This window comes from Desmodus rotundus, chromosome 11 (genome assembly GCF_022682495.2).
Source record: "Desmodus rotundus isolate HL8 chromosome 11, HLdesRot8A.1, whole genome shotgun sequence".
NCBI classification, from domain to species: domain Eukaryota; kingdom Metazoa; phylum Chordata; class Mammalia; order Chiroptera; family Phyllostomidae; genus Desmodus; species Desmodus rotundus.
The window spans coordinates 2,447,558-2,462,112 of NC_071397.1; the positions used below are offsets into that span (position 1 = coordinate 2,447,558).

The following is a 14,555-nucleotide window of genomic DNA, read 5'->3' on the forward strand; positions in this document are numbered from 1 at the left end:
CCCTCAGCGGCCCAGCACTTCGCCACCCTGGCCGGGCGTCCAGCCCGCGGCCCAGGACAGCTCTGAGTGCAGTGCAGCACGAAATCGTAAATTTACTTCAAACCTTTTTTTTTGCTCATCAGTTTTCGTCAGTGTTTGTGTATTTAATGTGTGGCCCAAGGCAACTCTTCTTCCAGTGTGGCTCAGAGATGACAAAAGGCTGGACACCCTGCTAAAGTCTGCCAAACCCATTCCGGGGACACCCCAGCGCCCCCCAGCACCTGCTAAAGGCATTGCTGTGAGAGCGGCGTTAGATGACCCGCACGGGACAGGCGTGGCCAGGCGGCCCATCACTGTGCGGTCACTGAGACCGGAGCACCGTAGATTTTCCTGTGTCACGACGTAGTATGATGCTTTTGCTTTTTTTTTTCAAACATTTAAAACACCAAGACCATGCTGAGCTCCTGGGCCACACAAAGTCGGGCAACGAGAGGAGGAAAAGCCAACAGCAAACAGAAACACAAGCGTGAACACAGCCACAAACTGGACACAGGGGCGGCAGGCGGGGGGTAGGGGAGGGCGGGGGGGGGGGGGCGGGATTCTCTGAAGAAAGTCCATCTAAGCTTAAGATATTACAACAAGAATCCAGCCTCATGGAGTGGGAGAGAACATTCCAGACAGAGGGGGCAGCAGGTGCAGAGGCCCTGGGGTGGGAAAGCAGCACGGTGTCTCCAGCTGACAAAGAAAACAGCATGGCTGGTGGGACTCGCACCCGGAAGAGACCGAGAACACAGTCGGGGCCTGCAGGTAGCCCAGGACCCCTCAGACAGGCATGGAGTCTGGGGGTTCGCATTTTAATCCAAGAGCAACGGGGCGTGAATAAAAAGTTTAAGCAGAAGGATAGGCAGACTTGAGCGGCTTTTAAAAAGACTGCGCTGGCCGCTGAGCCACGGGCTTGGCCGTGAAGGCCCCTGTGGAGGCCCCGGGAGCGGAGAGAGAAGGTTTGTGCAGCGGCCTGGGTGAGACCGGGCGTGAGGGCACCGGGCTCCGCACGCACTCTGAAAGGCAGCTAGCTGCAGGGCTTGCGGATGGGGAAAGAGGGCGGTCAGAATGCTGCCCTGTGTTTTTGGCCTGGGTGCCGGGAGGACCGAGCTGTCTCCCAGGCAGATGGCCAGGCTGTGGAAGACTGTCTCACTCCCTCAGAAGTCTCTCTTAGTTGTGCAGTCAAAACACTTGGAGGACACAAACCCCACATCCTCAACAGGACATGCGGCGTTAGCTAAGCCACAAAGTTCCCCCAGGAGCCCTGGGCTGGGCGCTGAGGAGCAGACAAGCCAAGCACCAGGCAGGCAGCTTTCTCTAGGAGCAGGCACCAGTGCTCCCAGCACTCACGGCCCCACGTGGGACAAGGGAACTCACACAGCCAGGCTGGGGGTGGTGCACAGGGGGGCTAGCGTCAATCACCAGCATCCCGGCCACCTCTCCTGGGAAGCCGGGGCACCTGCCCGCCCACTGGCTGGCATCCCATCCATCCTATTTCCTGCCTGCCCTGCACGCCCTCCCTCCACTCCCCCCCACTCCTTCCCGTCCCCACTGTTGGGACAGCAAGAAAACTCTCATTATCCAAAAGTTAAGTTGGCTGCTCAGTCTCAACACTCCGCAGGGTGAGCACAGGAGACCCAGCAGATGGCGGGGCCTCTCCAGGATCAGCCTCAAAGGTCACCGTCTGTCTCTGCCCACCCGCTCCAGCCTCTTCCGCATGGACGAGTCTCTCATGCTGACTTCAGGCTCAGGGACAAGCTGTACAGTGACACTTCCTGTGGGCTGACTGTGTGCTAGGCACCACACTAGGCCTTTTGTGGGCATTAACTCTTAATTCCCACACCTGGTCGAAGAGACCATTTATCACCCCCATTTTATAGACAAGAACACGGAGGCACAAACAGACTACACAGTTTGCCAAGGTGGCAAAGGCCGTCTGGCTGCAGCGTCCACGTTCTAAGGCAGCACACAGTGTATCCCCCCTTCTTCAGGCCCCAGGTTCCTTCTGCACTGTCAAATGAACAAGGGACTCAGTGAACGATTTCTGGATCCTCTGTGCGCTTACAGATCCGGGATTTGACAAGACCTCCTTCCAGGGCACTTAGGATGTTCCTTCTCCCCCCAACAATGGTTGCTCTCAGGGAAAGATGCCATTGGCTCATTCACACTATGGTGTAAATGACTGATAGGCGAGTGGCTATGTTGAGGTAACTCTGGCAGAGCTGAGATTCAAACCCAGGCCTGCCCGGCTCCAGAAGCTGGGCTGTCCCCACGACGCAGCATTGTACAGGCCACACCTTCTGGGTTTAGGATCTCCCTCAAAAGGTATTCTTTCCATCCACCGATATTCCTTGTCCTTGGAGAACAGAGCCAAAATGAGGATGACAGAAAAGGGTAGGAGCAGGGAAATAAGGAAGATAAGCTGTCAGACCCGTGACCTCCCAGTCAGGGCTTCTGATCCCCAGTGAAGGCCTGGGACCCAGTCCCACTTTCAACCCATTTTACTTGGGCGGGCAGTCTGGAAGGAGTCAGGTCTGGAGCTAGGCGTCCGACTTCCATCCCAGCCCTGTCCTGTCGCCTAATCAGGGGGCGTCTGCGGGTCGGGGAGCTGGTTCCTTCCAGTTCTGCCGGGCCGGTTCTGAGTTTTGTTCACACCCTTACCCTGATGCACCCCATTAGCATTCTCTAGGCAGCAAACTACCCCGAGGGCCCCCAAAGCCCGAGCTCTTCTCCCAGCTGTGCACAGGAAACCCACCTCTTGGAGGAAGGAGAGCCGTAATCACAGCCTCTGGAAGGAGTTCCCAGCAGGCCCTGCGAACACCTTGGCAGGAGCAGGAGCTGGGCCGGGGCACTGTGCTGCCCTTGGAAACAGACACCTGACCGGGCAGCTCTCCCCGAATCCCAAGGTGCCCCCCCTCGTCCTCTCCAGCCTGAGGCTCCTGACCTCCTTCCCCAAAGTTCAGCCTTTTTGCCTCTGTAAATGGCTTTTAAGTTTCTCCTTTGGCCTCTCATTTCAGCCTCTCGTAATCAGTTTAATTATTGAGGAGCCTTCCCGTCGCCAGCCTGGAACACTGACACTATTAAAAGGGGTCTGGGAATGCAGACCACAGTGCCCTGGCTGCTTCTGGCTCTCTCCCCCTCCCTGCTCCTGTCCCACCCACCCCCACTGTCCCCCACTCCTTCTCTCTGTGCAGCCCGGGGGGACTCATGGCCCCCGCCCCAACCCACTCATCTCTCTGATCTGAGGAGGCACAAACTGAGGCCTCATCCAGGATCGGGGAGCAGAGAAGGAACACCTGGGAACCCCTGGCGGGTGAGGCACTTTAGCCCCAGGTCCCCTCAACCCACCCAGGACCTCCCCAATCCTGGGAAGAGCACAGAAGTCAGAGACCACCCGGTGTGGGGCACGGGCGCCTCCTCACCCCAAAATATCCATGTTTCCAAGAACACACCTTAAGGCCTAACGCTGACTGTGACCTTTCTTAGAACCTTTGCCACATGCCTCTCAGCTCCTGTGATCTCTCCCACCTCCCTCTAATGTGGGCACCGCCTCCCCTCTGGGAGGTGGTGGGAGGGACCCTCACCAACGTCAGAGCCCCAAGGGCCCAGACTGTTAAACCACCTTTCTGTGCAGCCCCAGGCAAATTCTGGGACTGACTGGGGGGGGGTCTATGCCCTTCCCAGACAGGCTGACAAGGAATCCAGGCATTGCCCCCCTCTGCTAGATGGCCCCGTTCTCCTCACCTCCACGGCAGGCAGGCAGGCAGCTGCTGATGACCCAGGCAGCCCAGGCCATCACTAGGACCCAGCTGCTGGCTGGGACAGCCAAGCCCTGCCCCCACCCCATCTGAGTCCCCAAGCCTCACTGCAAAATTGAACTGGGAGGACTGGGCCGGGCTACCATTCCCAAACCATCCACGAAGAAATGGCCCCAAACACAGCTCCTCAGGGACTGTTCAGACTGACCTCGGCAAGGGCAAAGTTTCCTGCAGGTCTCCTACTTCCTTCATCTTTGTTCTGCGTTCTTCATAACGCACCCATTTGTCCCCAAGTTAAAGTAGTGTTTTTTCATCTCTATCATCTCATTGAGTAAAACCAACACTCCAGGGAAAAGGCGCAAAGGCCAGAACCACGTGGCACGTGGGGCCCACTCCAGCCCACGACCAAGTTCTTACCCCACCGCGTGCAGTCAGTGACCGACAGGTCCAGCCCCCTTTCTTGCCCACCTGCCCCACCCCCACACAGAGACCTTCTGCGCCAGTCTCCCCCACTTCAGCCAGCCCCCACAAACACAAGGTGCTGATGCAGGTGGGACTGGGAGGGGGTTCCAGAAAGGGTCCAGGAGCTTAGAACCTGACACCAGGGTGAAGGAGGGGCCCAAAGGCTTCCTCTGTGCCTCCCTTCCTCCTCGCCCCCTTGCTTCCCCTCTCTCCCTCCCTCCCCCCACCTCCCTCCCTCTCCCTCTCTCTCTCTCTCTCTCTCTCTCCCTCTCTCTTGCTCTCACTCTCTCACTGCACACACAAACACAGAGCAAACAAGGAGGCTCCGAGACAGGAGCAGGCACATAATTATGGGTAAAATGCTTGTAATGTTTTTCTCTCTACCCGGTAGCTTTCAGTAGCTTTAGCAGCTTAGCGAAGCACTGGGCTCCAATTGAATTGCAAATCAGCAGCTCCTGCCCCAGGAAGAGAGGAAGGGAGGCTGCAGGGAGGGAGCAGGGAGCGATTCCAGAAGGAAAGGGAGAAAGGTGGGCTAGGAGAAAGGGCAGAGGAAGGAAATGAGGAAGGAAGCTTGGTTCAGGGCCAAGGGCACCAGAAGCAGGGACCGCCGGCTCGCCCCAGGCTCCTTTCCGTCCTCAAGTCCATTCTCTGTGGGCCCGGTGGCCCAGTGCCCACAGAGAAAATTGGGACACATTTCTAACCAGAACCTTGGAGTGGTGCAGGAGGGCCACGTGGGCTTTTTGCAGTAACCCAAAAGAAAAACATATCTTTCTTGTGGATTGCAATTATTTGAAAACAATGTCAAAACAAAAATCTTACTTTTTCTCCCTGGAAACATTCATATTTCCATTCTATGTATCTGTCTGTCTCTTAATCTGTCTACCTTTCTATCTGTCTGTCTTTTTTATATCGGCCTACATGTCTCCTCCTCCCCCCGTTCACCAGCACTTCCTCTTCTCTGTCGTTCGGAACTCCCCGCAGAGGAGTGGAAGTGATGGAGGAGCTGCCAGCGGCCGTGCTGTTTCAGCACCTCAGTCAGCAGCACGCAGCCAGGTCCTGGCCCCACCCGCACCTTCCTTCCACACCTTTGCTCTGCCACACCTGAACTCTGCATGGCGCAGGCCCCAGCTTTTCAAACTACTTCCAGGACGCCCTGGCCAGGTTGCTCAGCTGGTTGGGGCACTGTCCTGATACGCCACGGTTGCAGGTTTGATCCTGGCCAGGGCACGTACTGGAATGAACCAATGAGTACATGGATAAGTGGAACAATGAATCAATGTTTCTCTCTCTCTCTCCCTCTCTCTCCCTAGAATCAATGAATGTAAGAAAACAAAAACAAAAAACAAAAATCTCTTCTCTCTTGGAATAAGGAAGAGGAGAAAGGAGCTGGCCAGGCCTGGCACCTCGTTGGTGGAAGAACCCCTCTGGGGCCAACCAGCAGGCACTAACCTTGAACAGACGAAGGATGTTGGCCACCATGATGGAGACTGAGCTCCCCGAAGCCCCGATGACACCCACCACGCGCTCAGGTTTGGTGATGATGGGGGGGCCGCCACTGCCACAGCGGACCTCCGTGCCGTCCTTCTCAATGAGCGCCTGCACAAAGGTCAGCGACTGCTCGAGGGCGTGGGTGTCCCGCGAGCAGGTGTCCAGAATGCGGGCGCCCAGAGTGATGTTGGGCAGCAGGTCCGGGTCATTGTTGATGCGATCCAGAGCAAAGAGCATGGCCTCCAGCCGGTGGATGCCCTTCTCCTTCTTAAGTTCTCCGCAGGCCTTGCCCTCTGAGCCCCGGCCGTGCACCGGGAACAGGCCCCCCAGGGTGATGTCCCCATCTATGCGGATAGAATTCATGTGGGGGTGGCCCTTGGGCTTCCCCAGGGAGGAAGGCGCCCAAGGCCCATAGAGGCTGAGGAGAAGGCAAAAGGGCAGGCGGGCCCACCACCAGCCCCAGCCTCTCTTCCCAGGCATCTCGAAATCCCTAGAGATCCATGAACGGCAGGCGCACTCCTAGCCCCGGCAGGCGCCTGGCCCCACAGCCTGGGTGAACATGGGCGGAGCAACCCCCACAAGCCTCTCCAGGGCAGCTTCAGCAGCAGGGTGGCTGAGGGCTGCCCACGGGGAAAACCATGCTGGTGGTCCTTGCAGCTCGGGCAATGTTCAGTTGCTGGCACGGGCCACGCCCCCAGATGGCAGGGGATGGCCACCGCGACCAAACAAAGCTGTGATCTTGGCCCCCACGTCCTGCAGGCCTGGTCTTGGTGGATGACTGTGAGCAGAGGAGCGTGCTCCTAGCTTGGTGTATCTTGGCATCAAAGAGGAAATGGCTCCAATGCTCCCCTCCTACCAACCTTAGAAGGGAGAGAGACACAGAGAGAGAGAGAGAGAGAGAGAGAGAATCAAACAGAAGCCCAAAGAAGACATTAGCTATTCTGATCTCTCATCAGGAGCCTGAGAGGAGATGCTGGAGGTTATCGACAAAGACTCCACAAATCTCCTCATCTTCATTTCCTCCTGGCTGCTGCTCAACCTGGGCCCAAATGGGAGAGCTTAAGGCAGAAACTGGGTCATGTTTGAACATTTGTTAAGGCCTGTACCCGCTGCCATCAGAAGCCTGGGCATCAGAGGGCACACTCCTCAGGGGACAGCCTGGACTGGCTTGGGAGGAACAGGGTGCTTCCCCAACACTCATCCACATGAAGGAGGAGAAACTGGTCCCACTGGGCCCAACCCTGTTTTAGAGACAGGAGCCTGAGGCCCAGAGCAGGAGAGCGTTGTCACACAGGTAGGGACCAGGAGAGCATCGCCTAGCACCCAGCTTCCCAGCTCCCAGCTCTGGAAGCAGGGACACCTAGGCTTCTTGGGGACTCAGACAGGACGGCCAACAAGGCCCCTGGAGAAGGAATCAGGCCGGGAGCCGCCCACCCTGCCAGCTGGGGAGAAGCTGTGGCTGCCAGGGATTCAGGACTCTGCTCCTGATTCCAGAGAGTGCCAGGCGGACCCTTCCGTTCCAGATTTCCACCCCAGCCGCCCGGGCCGGGGCACAGAGCAAACGCTGCGCTCCCTGCCCCTCCCTGTCTCGGCCCATCTTCCTCTCTGTTTCCCCACTGCTTCTCTCTGCCCCCCTTCCTCCCTCGGAGGGTGGAGCTCCGGTTAGGACCTGAGCAACCACACAGGTAGGACCCTCGGCATTGGTACTGTTGTTGTGATTAAATATTTATCTGCCAGGGGAGAGGAGAGAGCACCAGCTCTTCCTCATCTCACTGCTAATTTGGGCTAATTTCCCCCGGGGTTCCCTCCCTCCCCGCCTCACCCCCCCCCCCAGGCCTCCCTGATGGAAGCCAGCAACTTCCTTCCCCTCCGCTGAGAAGGCCACAGGGAGAAGGCTGGAAGCTGAGTCAGGGCTGGGCTGGAGGGCCAACCCGAGACCCCCTTCCTCACCGGTTTGTCAAATGAAGACCAGCAAGCTACCTGCCCATTTCATGCCTCAGTTTCCCTAGCCCTTTACAAGAAGGGCTTGTGTTTGCATTGGGAGATTTCCCAGGGTGTGTGGTCCCTCCATCAAGGCCAAGCACTGGTCCCAAGAACCACCCGTCCCGCCCCCCCCCGTAAACACCCCCCCAGACCCTGACCACTCTAGTTCTGGGACAGGGCGGGGAGGAGACCCCCGCAGCCCGGGAGTCCAGCCTCAGCTCCTGGGCTTCGCTGCCAAGTGCCTCCTGGACCCTCACATCTCACTCCCTCATCAAAATGCCCCCTGCCCCATTAGCTCCTCAGAGGCCAAGAACACACTGGTAACTGTTCTTAGCCCCGTTCTGAGGGTGGACCAGTAACCCGGCGGCACCCCGAAGCCACACAGCACGTCAGGTGGGCGCAGGCCTCGAAGCCAGCACCGGTCACACTGAGAGAGAGAGCCCTGGGGACGGCCGCGGGAAAGCTTCCTAATACCACCCTCACCCCTGAGGCCGGAATACGGTGACCTGGGCTGGGGGTCTGCGCTTTGGGGAGGCGTGAGGGCTGTTACAATGCAGGGGGGTGACCACACCTGAATGGAACCGTCACCATCACACCACCACGGGAGTTCATCAGAGCTCCTTCCCAGGGGCGGGGGGACTGAGGGGACGTGGGACCTAGGTGCCGAGGCCAATACCAGGCGATCAGGAAGAGAAACTGGAAAAGCCTCAGACAGGTGCCACAGACCTGCAGGGCCAGGCACACCCTCGAGAGAGGCCTCAGTTTCAAAATCCGGAAAATGGGGGGGCTGGAGTAAAATCCATGCAAAGGGACACACTGTCCCCGCAGAAGCATCTTCCTTTGTCACAACGACGGGAGGGAGTCACCTACCAGCCTGCATCCACGCATTGGTCAGAGATGCCGTGGGGACAGCCTGCACCACGAAAAACTATCTTGTCCAAACGCCAAGTGTCCCGAGGAGAGATGACAGCAAATGACAACACACTGCTCTGTGCTGGGCACTGTCCTAAACGCTTCGCTTACACTTCCTCGGTATTAGCTCAGGGGCATCTTCATCCCTACCCCCCAGATGAGGACCTCGAGGCACGAACCTCAGCTAGCGACACCGGGCCTGAGCAGGCTGCCCAGGCCCCTGACTGCTCCACCCTGCTGGCCCTGCCCAGTGCTCGCAGCCGGGGAGTTCGGGCCTGGTTTTGCTGATTTTCTGAGGAGGGATTTGAGGCATCTGGCAGACTGAGTGCAAGACTGCAGCAGGGCCTTCAGGCTGAGAGGCCTCGGACGGAGGGCAGCTCTCCACCAGGCCCCGCCCAGGCTCCCAGCTCCTCCCCGAGGGTGGGTTCAAGCGGGCTTCTCCTTGAAGCCTGAGCACCTGCAGGCTGGGCAGTGTACACACACAGGGCACCACAAACACACCGCAATCACGCACACCAGAGTCACACACACACACACAGGGAAAGGACAGAGATCTGTGTGGGGAGAGAGGACTCAGCGAGGCCACAGGCAAATACACGCAGGATTAAAATGAAGACAGAAGGACAAGCGCCCTGCCCAAGCTGGCCAGACTGCCCGCAGCCCCCCTCCAGGGGACTGGGCCCCACTCCTTCCCTCAATCCCACCAGTCCTGCCTCTTCTGAGCTTCTCCGGAGAGCTGGGTGCACCGCGGCCTCTTTCAGCCTCCCCTCCTTGCTTTGATCAGGGAGAGGAGCAGGGAAAGTAAAAATACCCCGCGAGGGAGAGGGGTCACCAAGAGCAGAGACTGGGCTTGGGGGCGGGGCAGCCCTCACCCTTCAAGTCTAAAACAGCCAGGAGGGCTCAAACCCAGACCGTGAGGGGGGGCCCCTCCATAGGGGAGATCCCCAGGATGGCTGCAGGTCCAAGCCAGTGTGCCCACCCCACCCCAGGTGGGTCTCTTCTCCCTCACCCTCCCTCTCCCTTCCTCCCTCCCCCGCTGTCCCCTGGCCCGCATCCACTTCCCTCTCCAGCCCTTGCTAGATTCTTTGGCTCCAGGCAATGACAGAGCTGGGCAGGAAGGGATGAGGAGCAGAGGAAAGAGCACATCATCATCTCCACACAGCAACAGCTCACAGCCAAGGGCACTTTCTGGAACACTCTCTTCAGTAAAAGAGGATGTGAGGGGAGCTGGAGGGACGGTTGCAGTGCACCCTTGCCCCCCCGGCCCCCGCCGCCATCTGAGGCCCCCCCCCCCCCCCCCCCCCCCCCCCCCCCGCTGCCTGAGGCAGGCTCCCAGACCTGCCTCGGCGCCCCTTCCCAGTCTGAGCGAGCAGGACGCCACGGCTTTCCCAGGTCTAACCTAAATCCTTCCCTTGGCAACCAGGGCCTGGGCCAGAACGAACCGCAGACCAGGAAACAACCAAATCCAAAGTTCGCTCCTGTGATTTACCAAACTCCAGTTTAGTTCTCACAGAGCTGCTTTTTATTCTCCCAAACCTAAGGGAGTGGAATTTCCCCAAACTCCAAAATAAAAGGCGGAGTCCGAGGGAATGACGCTGTGCTGTGCGCACCGTGGTGGGGGCCGTAGCCGGAACGCCCCTCCTGCGGGCGCAGCCCTCTGAGGGGCTCTCCGGGCTCCTGGCTCCTCCGCAGGCCAGCCCCTGGGGTCTGCGAGGGCAGCCAGGCCCATAGAGGGCTCCAGGCCTGCCCAGGGCTGCCCCAGGCCCCAGTCCTCTGCCTTCCTGGAGCCAAGCCCCCTGACCTGCTCCCTGCCTTGGCCCCCCAGCGTCTCCACATTCCCTTCAGCACTTAGCTCATGCCTGTCACCTGCGCTGGAGCTGGGCCCAGCCCAGCTCAGGGCACAGCAAAGCTGGGGAAATGTCAATGGCCAAGGGCTGCTCCACCTCGCCAGCCTAGACCTTGAACCTTCCCAAGTTCAGAAGCTCCAAACCTCCCTGTTCCACCAAAACACACAGGGCCCGATTCAGAAGCAACCAGTTCAGTGCTGGGCATGTAGCAGGCCCTGAGAGACAGGTATGAAAGGAAAGAAGGGAGGACAAAGGGAGGGAGGGGTGGAGAAGTCCTTTAGCTTGATGCCAACGGAAACTAAGGCGGAGGAAACTTTCAGTCCCTTGCCTGTGCTTCCCTCCCGACTCCCTCCAGCTCCCTCCCTGTGCACTCAGCCACCTGGAGCGGCCCTTCCTCCTCCAGGACCCCAACCCTGCTTATTCAGGTTCCCAGTACGGCCTTCATCCACAGCTAACGCCGAGCAGCCTTTCTCTGCGCCGTGGTTTGGCACTGATGGGCCCAGGGGCACATTGAGGGCCTGTCCCTGTGTCTGGCCCAAGGCTCAAAACCCAGGAAATTCTCACTAAGTAACAAGACAAAGCCCGGTCCCTGCCCAGAGACAGCGTGGCGGCCACCCCCACAAGGCAGAGCCAAGAGCAGGGTCCGCGGAGAGGACTCCCACCTCACACTGAATTCCCGCAGCCCTCTTGTGCGGTCAGGTACAGGGTACAGTCCCTTCTGCCACAACCGTTCCGTTACTGAGTGCGTCACTCAAGTGCCTGCCCAGCACTGACCGTGTGCCAGGCTCTGCTCTGGGCACTGGGGAAACTGCCAGGGGCGAGACAGGTACAAACGCCTCCCCGTGGAGCCAACGTCCCAGTGGCGGGTGGCACAGGAGAGGCAGTAAACTCATCTACACACGGACGCACGGCACTTCAGGGAATCAAGGGGCCACGAGATAAATAAAGCTGGTAAGGAGACAGGGAATGACCCAGAGGGGATTTTTCAGGAAAAAAAAAAAATTGCCAAGGAAGGCTTCTCTGGGAAGTGGCATTTGAGCAAAGATTAAAACAGTAAAAGCATGAGCAAGTATCTGGGAGAAAAGCATCCCAAGTAGTGGCAACAGCAAATGCAAAGGCCCTGAGGCAGGCGTGTGCTTAGCATTCATTGTTCAAGGAGCAGCAAGGTGAGCACCCACTGCGGGGCTCTGAGCACAGCGACAGGCTGACCCTGGCTCGCAACCAGAGAAACCTGAAGCTTAAAGGGGAGCCACCTAAGGCCACAGCACCCACATCAGTTGGAGGACAGAGCAAGATCCTCTCCTCGGCCCTTGATCCCACCAGCCCAGCCCAGAAAATGCCCAGCCCTGACCTTCCCCCCACCCAGAGCCGGGGGACCAGCCAGCAAGCTCATGCTTGCCCAGCTCCTCTCCAACCACCAGCACCCCTGCAGCCCCCAGGCCTGTCCTTCCCACCCCAACTCACGCCACCCCGTGCCGCCACCACCAGGTTTTCTGGCACAAGACCCAAGTAGGCAAGCGCCTTTGTTTGCAGCTGCTGCTACAGCGGCCTTCCCCCAACGCCGCTTCTTCCTCCCTTCCTCCTTCCTGTCTCCCGCCTTAGTTCAGGGCTCCCCAACCCCAGCACTGCCCCGGAAAGCTGGGGCCCAATGGCTTAGCAAGTCGATATCCAAACTCTACTGTTACGCAGCCATGACCGTAACCACGGTTGCGGGTGAGGCCTCCATCCCCAGGCCGCACTGAGGCGAGGCACAGAGAAGGGGCAGTGACACCTCAGAAGCCATCACCCGCCAGACACTTAAGAATCAGGTCAAGTCCCCAATTCTTATTTCAATGTGCAGCTCTAAAAACACCCCTGTGGCCGTGACAGTGTTTCCACTAAAATCCAACCAGAAAACAGGTGCAGGGGGCAGTACCCGTCCTCCTGAGGAACGACGGGGTGGCTGGCGGGGACCGGGCAGGACGCAAAGCTCCTGGTCCTGAGGCAGGCGGCCCAGCCCGGGGCGAGCAGCTTCCTGAGCTCTCCTGGGACTCACAGTCTCACGGCCGACGGGCAGCCAGTGCTTCCTCCAGAACCGGAAGGCTTCACTGGACTCCACAGCCAGCCGGTCGGCACCGTCCGTCCCCAAAATGACAGAGGCTGTCACTGCGGGCTGGCACTTCCCAATTACTGCGGATAATACCCACCTTAATTGAATGGGGTCCAGATAATGCCATTATGCACTGTGTCCCCCAATTTATTTAATATACACGTGTACGCATAGATCTACCTAAGCCTCGTTACTGCCACAAGATTGCTAAATAATGAGATTAATAAAACATTTTGACAGGAGTCATCGGCTTTAATTTAAGGGGTGATTTTTACTATCCTGTGGTGCTTGTTTTCCCAAAGAGCCAAGAGAGACGCGCACAGGCTGGGAGAGGCTCTCTCGGGCCTGCGGGCTAGGAGGCGGGCGCGGGGCTCCAGGGCAGGCGTCATCTTTTCTCGGCCAGTTCTGTGGATCCACCTCCCTTTCAGGAGCAGGCTCAGGCAGTGATACAGAGGCGGGGGAAACTGAGGCGGAAGCCCCCAGAGTTTGAATGGGGTGGAGGGCTGCTGATGCTTGGAGACACAGAGCTACAGGTCTGGGGCAGCTGGGAGGCCAGAGGGAAGCCAGGGACGGTACTCGGCTACTCGGCGAAGGAAAACCGGAGCGAAGGGAAAGGCGGCCTGCCCTCTGTAAGGGCCAAAGGCAGTGCGATCTCTAAATTAATTTTTGACAGTCACCTGCTACCTAGGGCAGAGTTGACATGAAAACAAGTCGTCCCTGCTTTTTGCAGGAGCTGGCACCAAGCTGGATGGAAGTAACAGAAAGTCGGCATCCCCTGCTCCAGGCCCACTGCCCACCAGGGGAAGGCCCTCAGCCTCCGCCCTCGGCTTGGCCTGGACAACCAGCAGCACCAGCAGCTCCTCTGCCAGTCCCAGCGAACAGGGCAAAGCCCAGGTGCCAGCTCCCCCCACGCCTTCTCTGGGCGGCAAAGGCGGCCACCATTCTGCAGAAGGGAGATAAACTCCCAGCCAGTGGGCCCCGCTGCCCAGGCTGCCAGCAGGCCTGCCGGATGGAAAGCTGGGCTCCAGGCGGAACAGAGGAGGACGGCGGGGCAGGCAGATGTCTTGGGGTGGGTGATAATTAGGGGCTGCCAGCCCCACACTTGTCCAGGGGAGAGGATGTGTCTGTTGGCTGTAATTATAACCCTCAGAAGCCCATGGGTCTTGGTCCCATCTTTTCCTGCCAGGTGTCCCATGGGGGCGGTTCCAATGTGGTCAAACATCCCGGAGGCTAAGCTGGGGACCTCTCAGGAAGGGGTGAGGGCTGCGGTGCCCTTCTGGCCTGGGTCCACCCCACAACCCTTCTGGAGAGCACACTGCTCACTCGCACACTCGCTCTCAGGCGCCCTCACCCACCTCTGCTGCCTGCCTGCCACTGTGCAGGAGCTCCCTCCTGGAGACACCACACTGCCGACAGATGAAGCCTAGGGCCTCCCAGACGCAGGAGGGGCAGCAGAGGAGCGGCCCATGCGAGGCCACTGCGGCCCAGAAGAGGAGCAGCTCCACTCCTGACATGTTCCCACCTCCCCCTCCTCTCCCTGTGACATGCCGCATGCGCCCCACCCAACCACAGCGCTTTTGGGGGCTAAGCACTGCCATCTTCCTCTCTGGGTCTCTCTCAAATGCAAAAATCTGTGGGCAGGGTAGCCCTTGAAGTGACTGAGACTTCAGGAGGGGATAACTCTTTGCTGTTCTCATCTCTGAGAGGTGTGAAGGTGCTGACAGGTGAGAGCAAGTTGACGGCTAAAAGGACAAAAGTCGGGAGGAGGTGCGGACAGCGGTCACCTAATTCACTAGTGGGCAGGCACGTCAGCCAGGGCTCAGCAGAGGCCCAGGGGCACCATCCCCAAGGTCCCCACCCCATCCCAAGGAGAGGACTCTGACTAAGGCCCCCCAAGAAGTGGCAGCCACAGAGGGAGAAAGGGCTCTGACCCCACTCTGCCCAGTAGCCAGGCCCTCTTCAGGGGCCCTCGCCCCTAAACCCCGAGGCCTGCGG

At 58.9% G+C, this 14,555-nt stretch overlaps 1 protein-coding gene across 1 annotated transcript in view; it reads right to left on the reverse strand.

Annotated features, from left to right (window-relative positions):
• Window positions 1–6,209, reverse strand: part of GRM4 (glutamate metabotropic receptor 4) — a 91,774-nt gene extending 85,565 nt beyond the window's left edge. The window contains exon 1 of the mRNA XM_024557919.3: window positions 5,691–6,209. Coding sequence (XP_024413687.2) covers window positions 5,691–6,209 — 519 coding nt within the window. The remainder of the gene's footprint in view (window positions 1–5,690) is intronic.
• Between the last annotated feature and the right edge of the window lie 8,346 nt (window positions 6,210–14,555).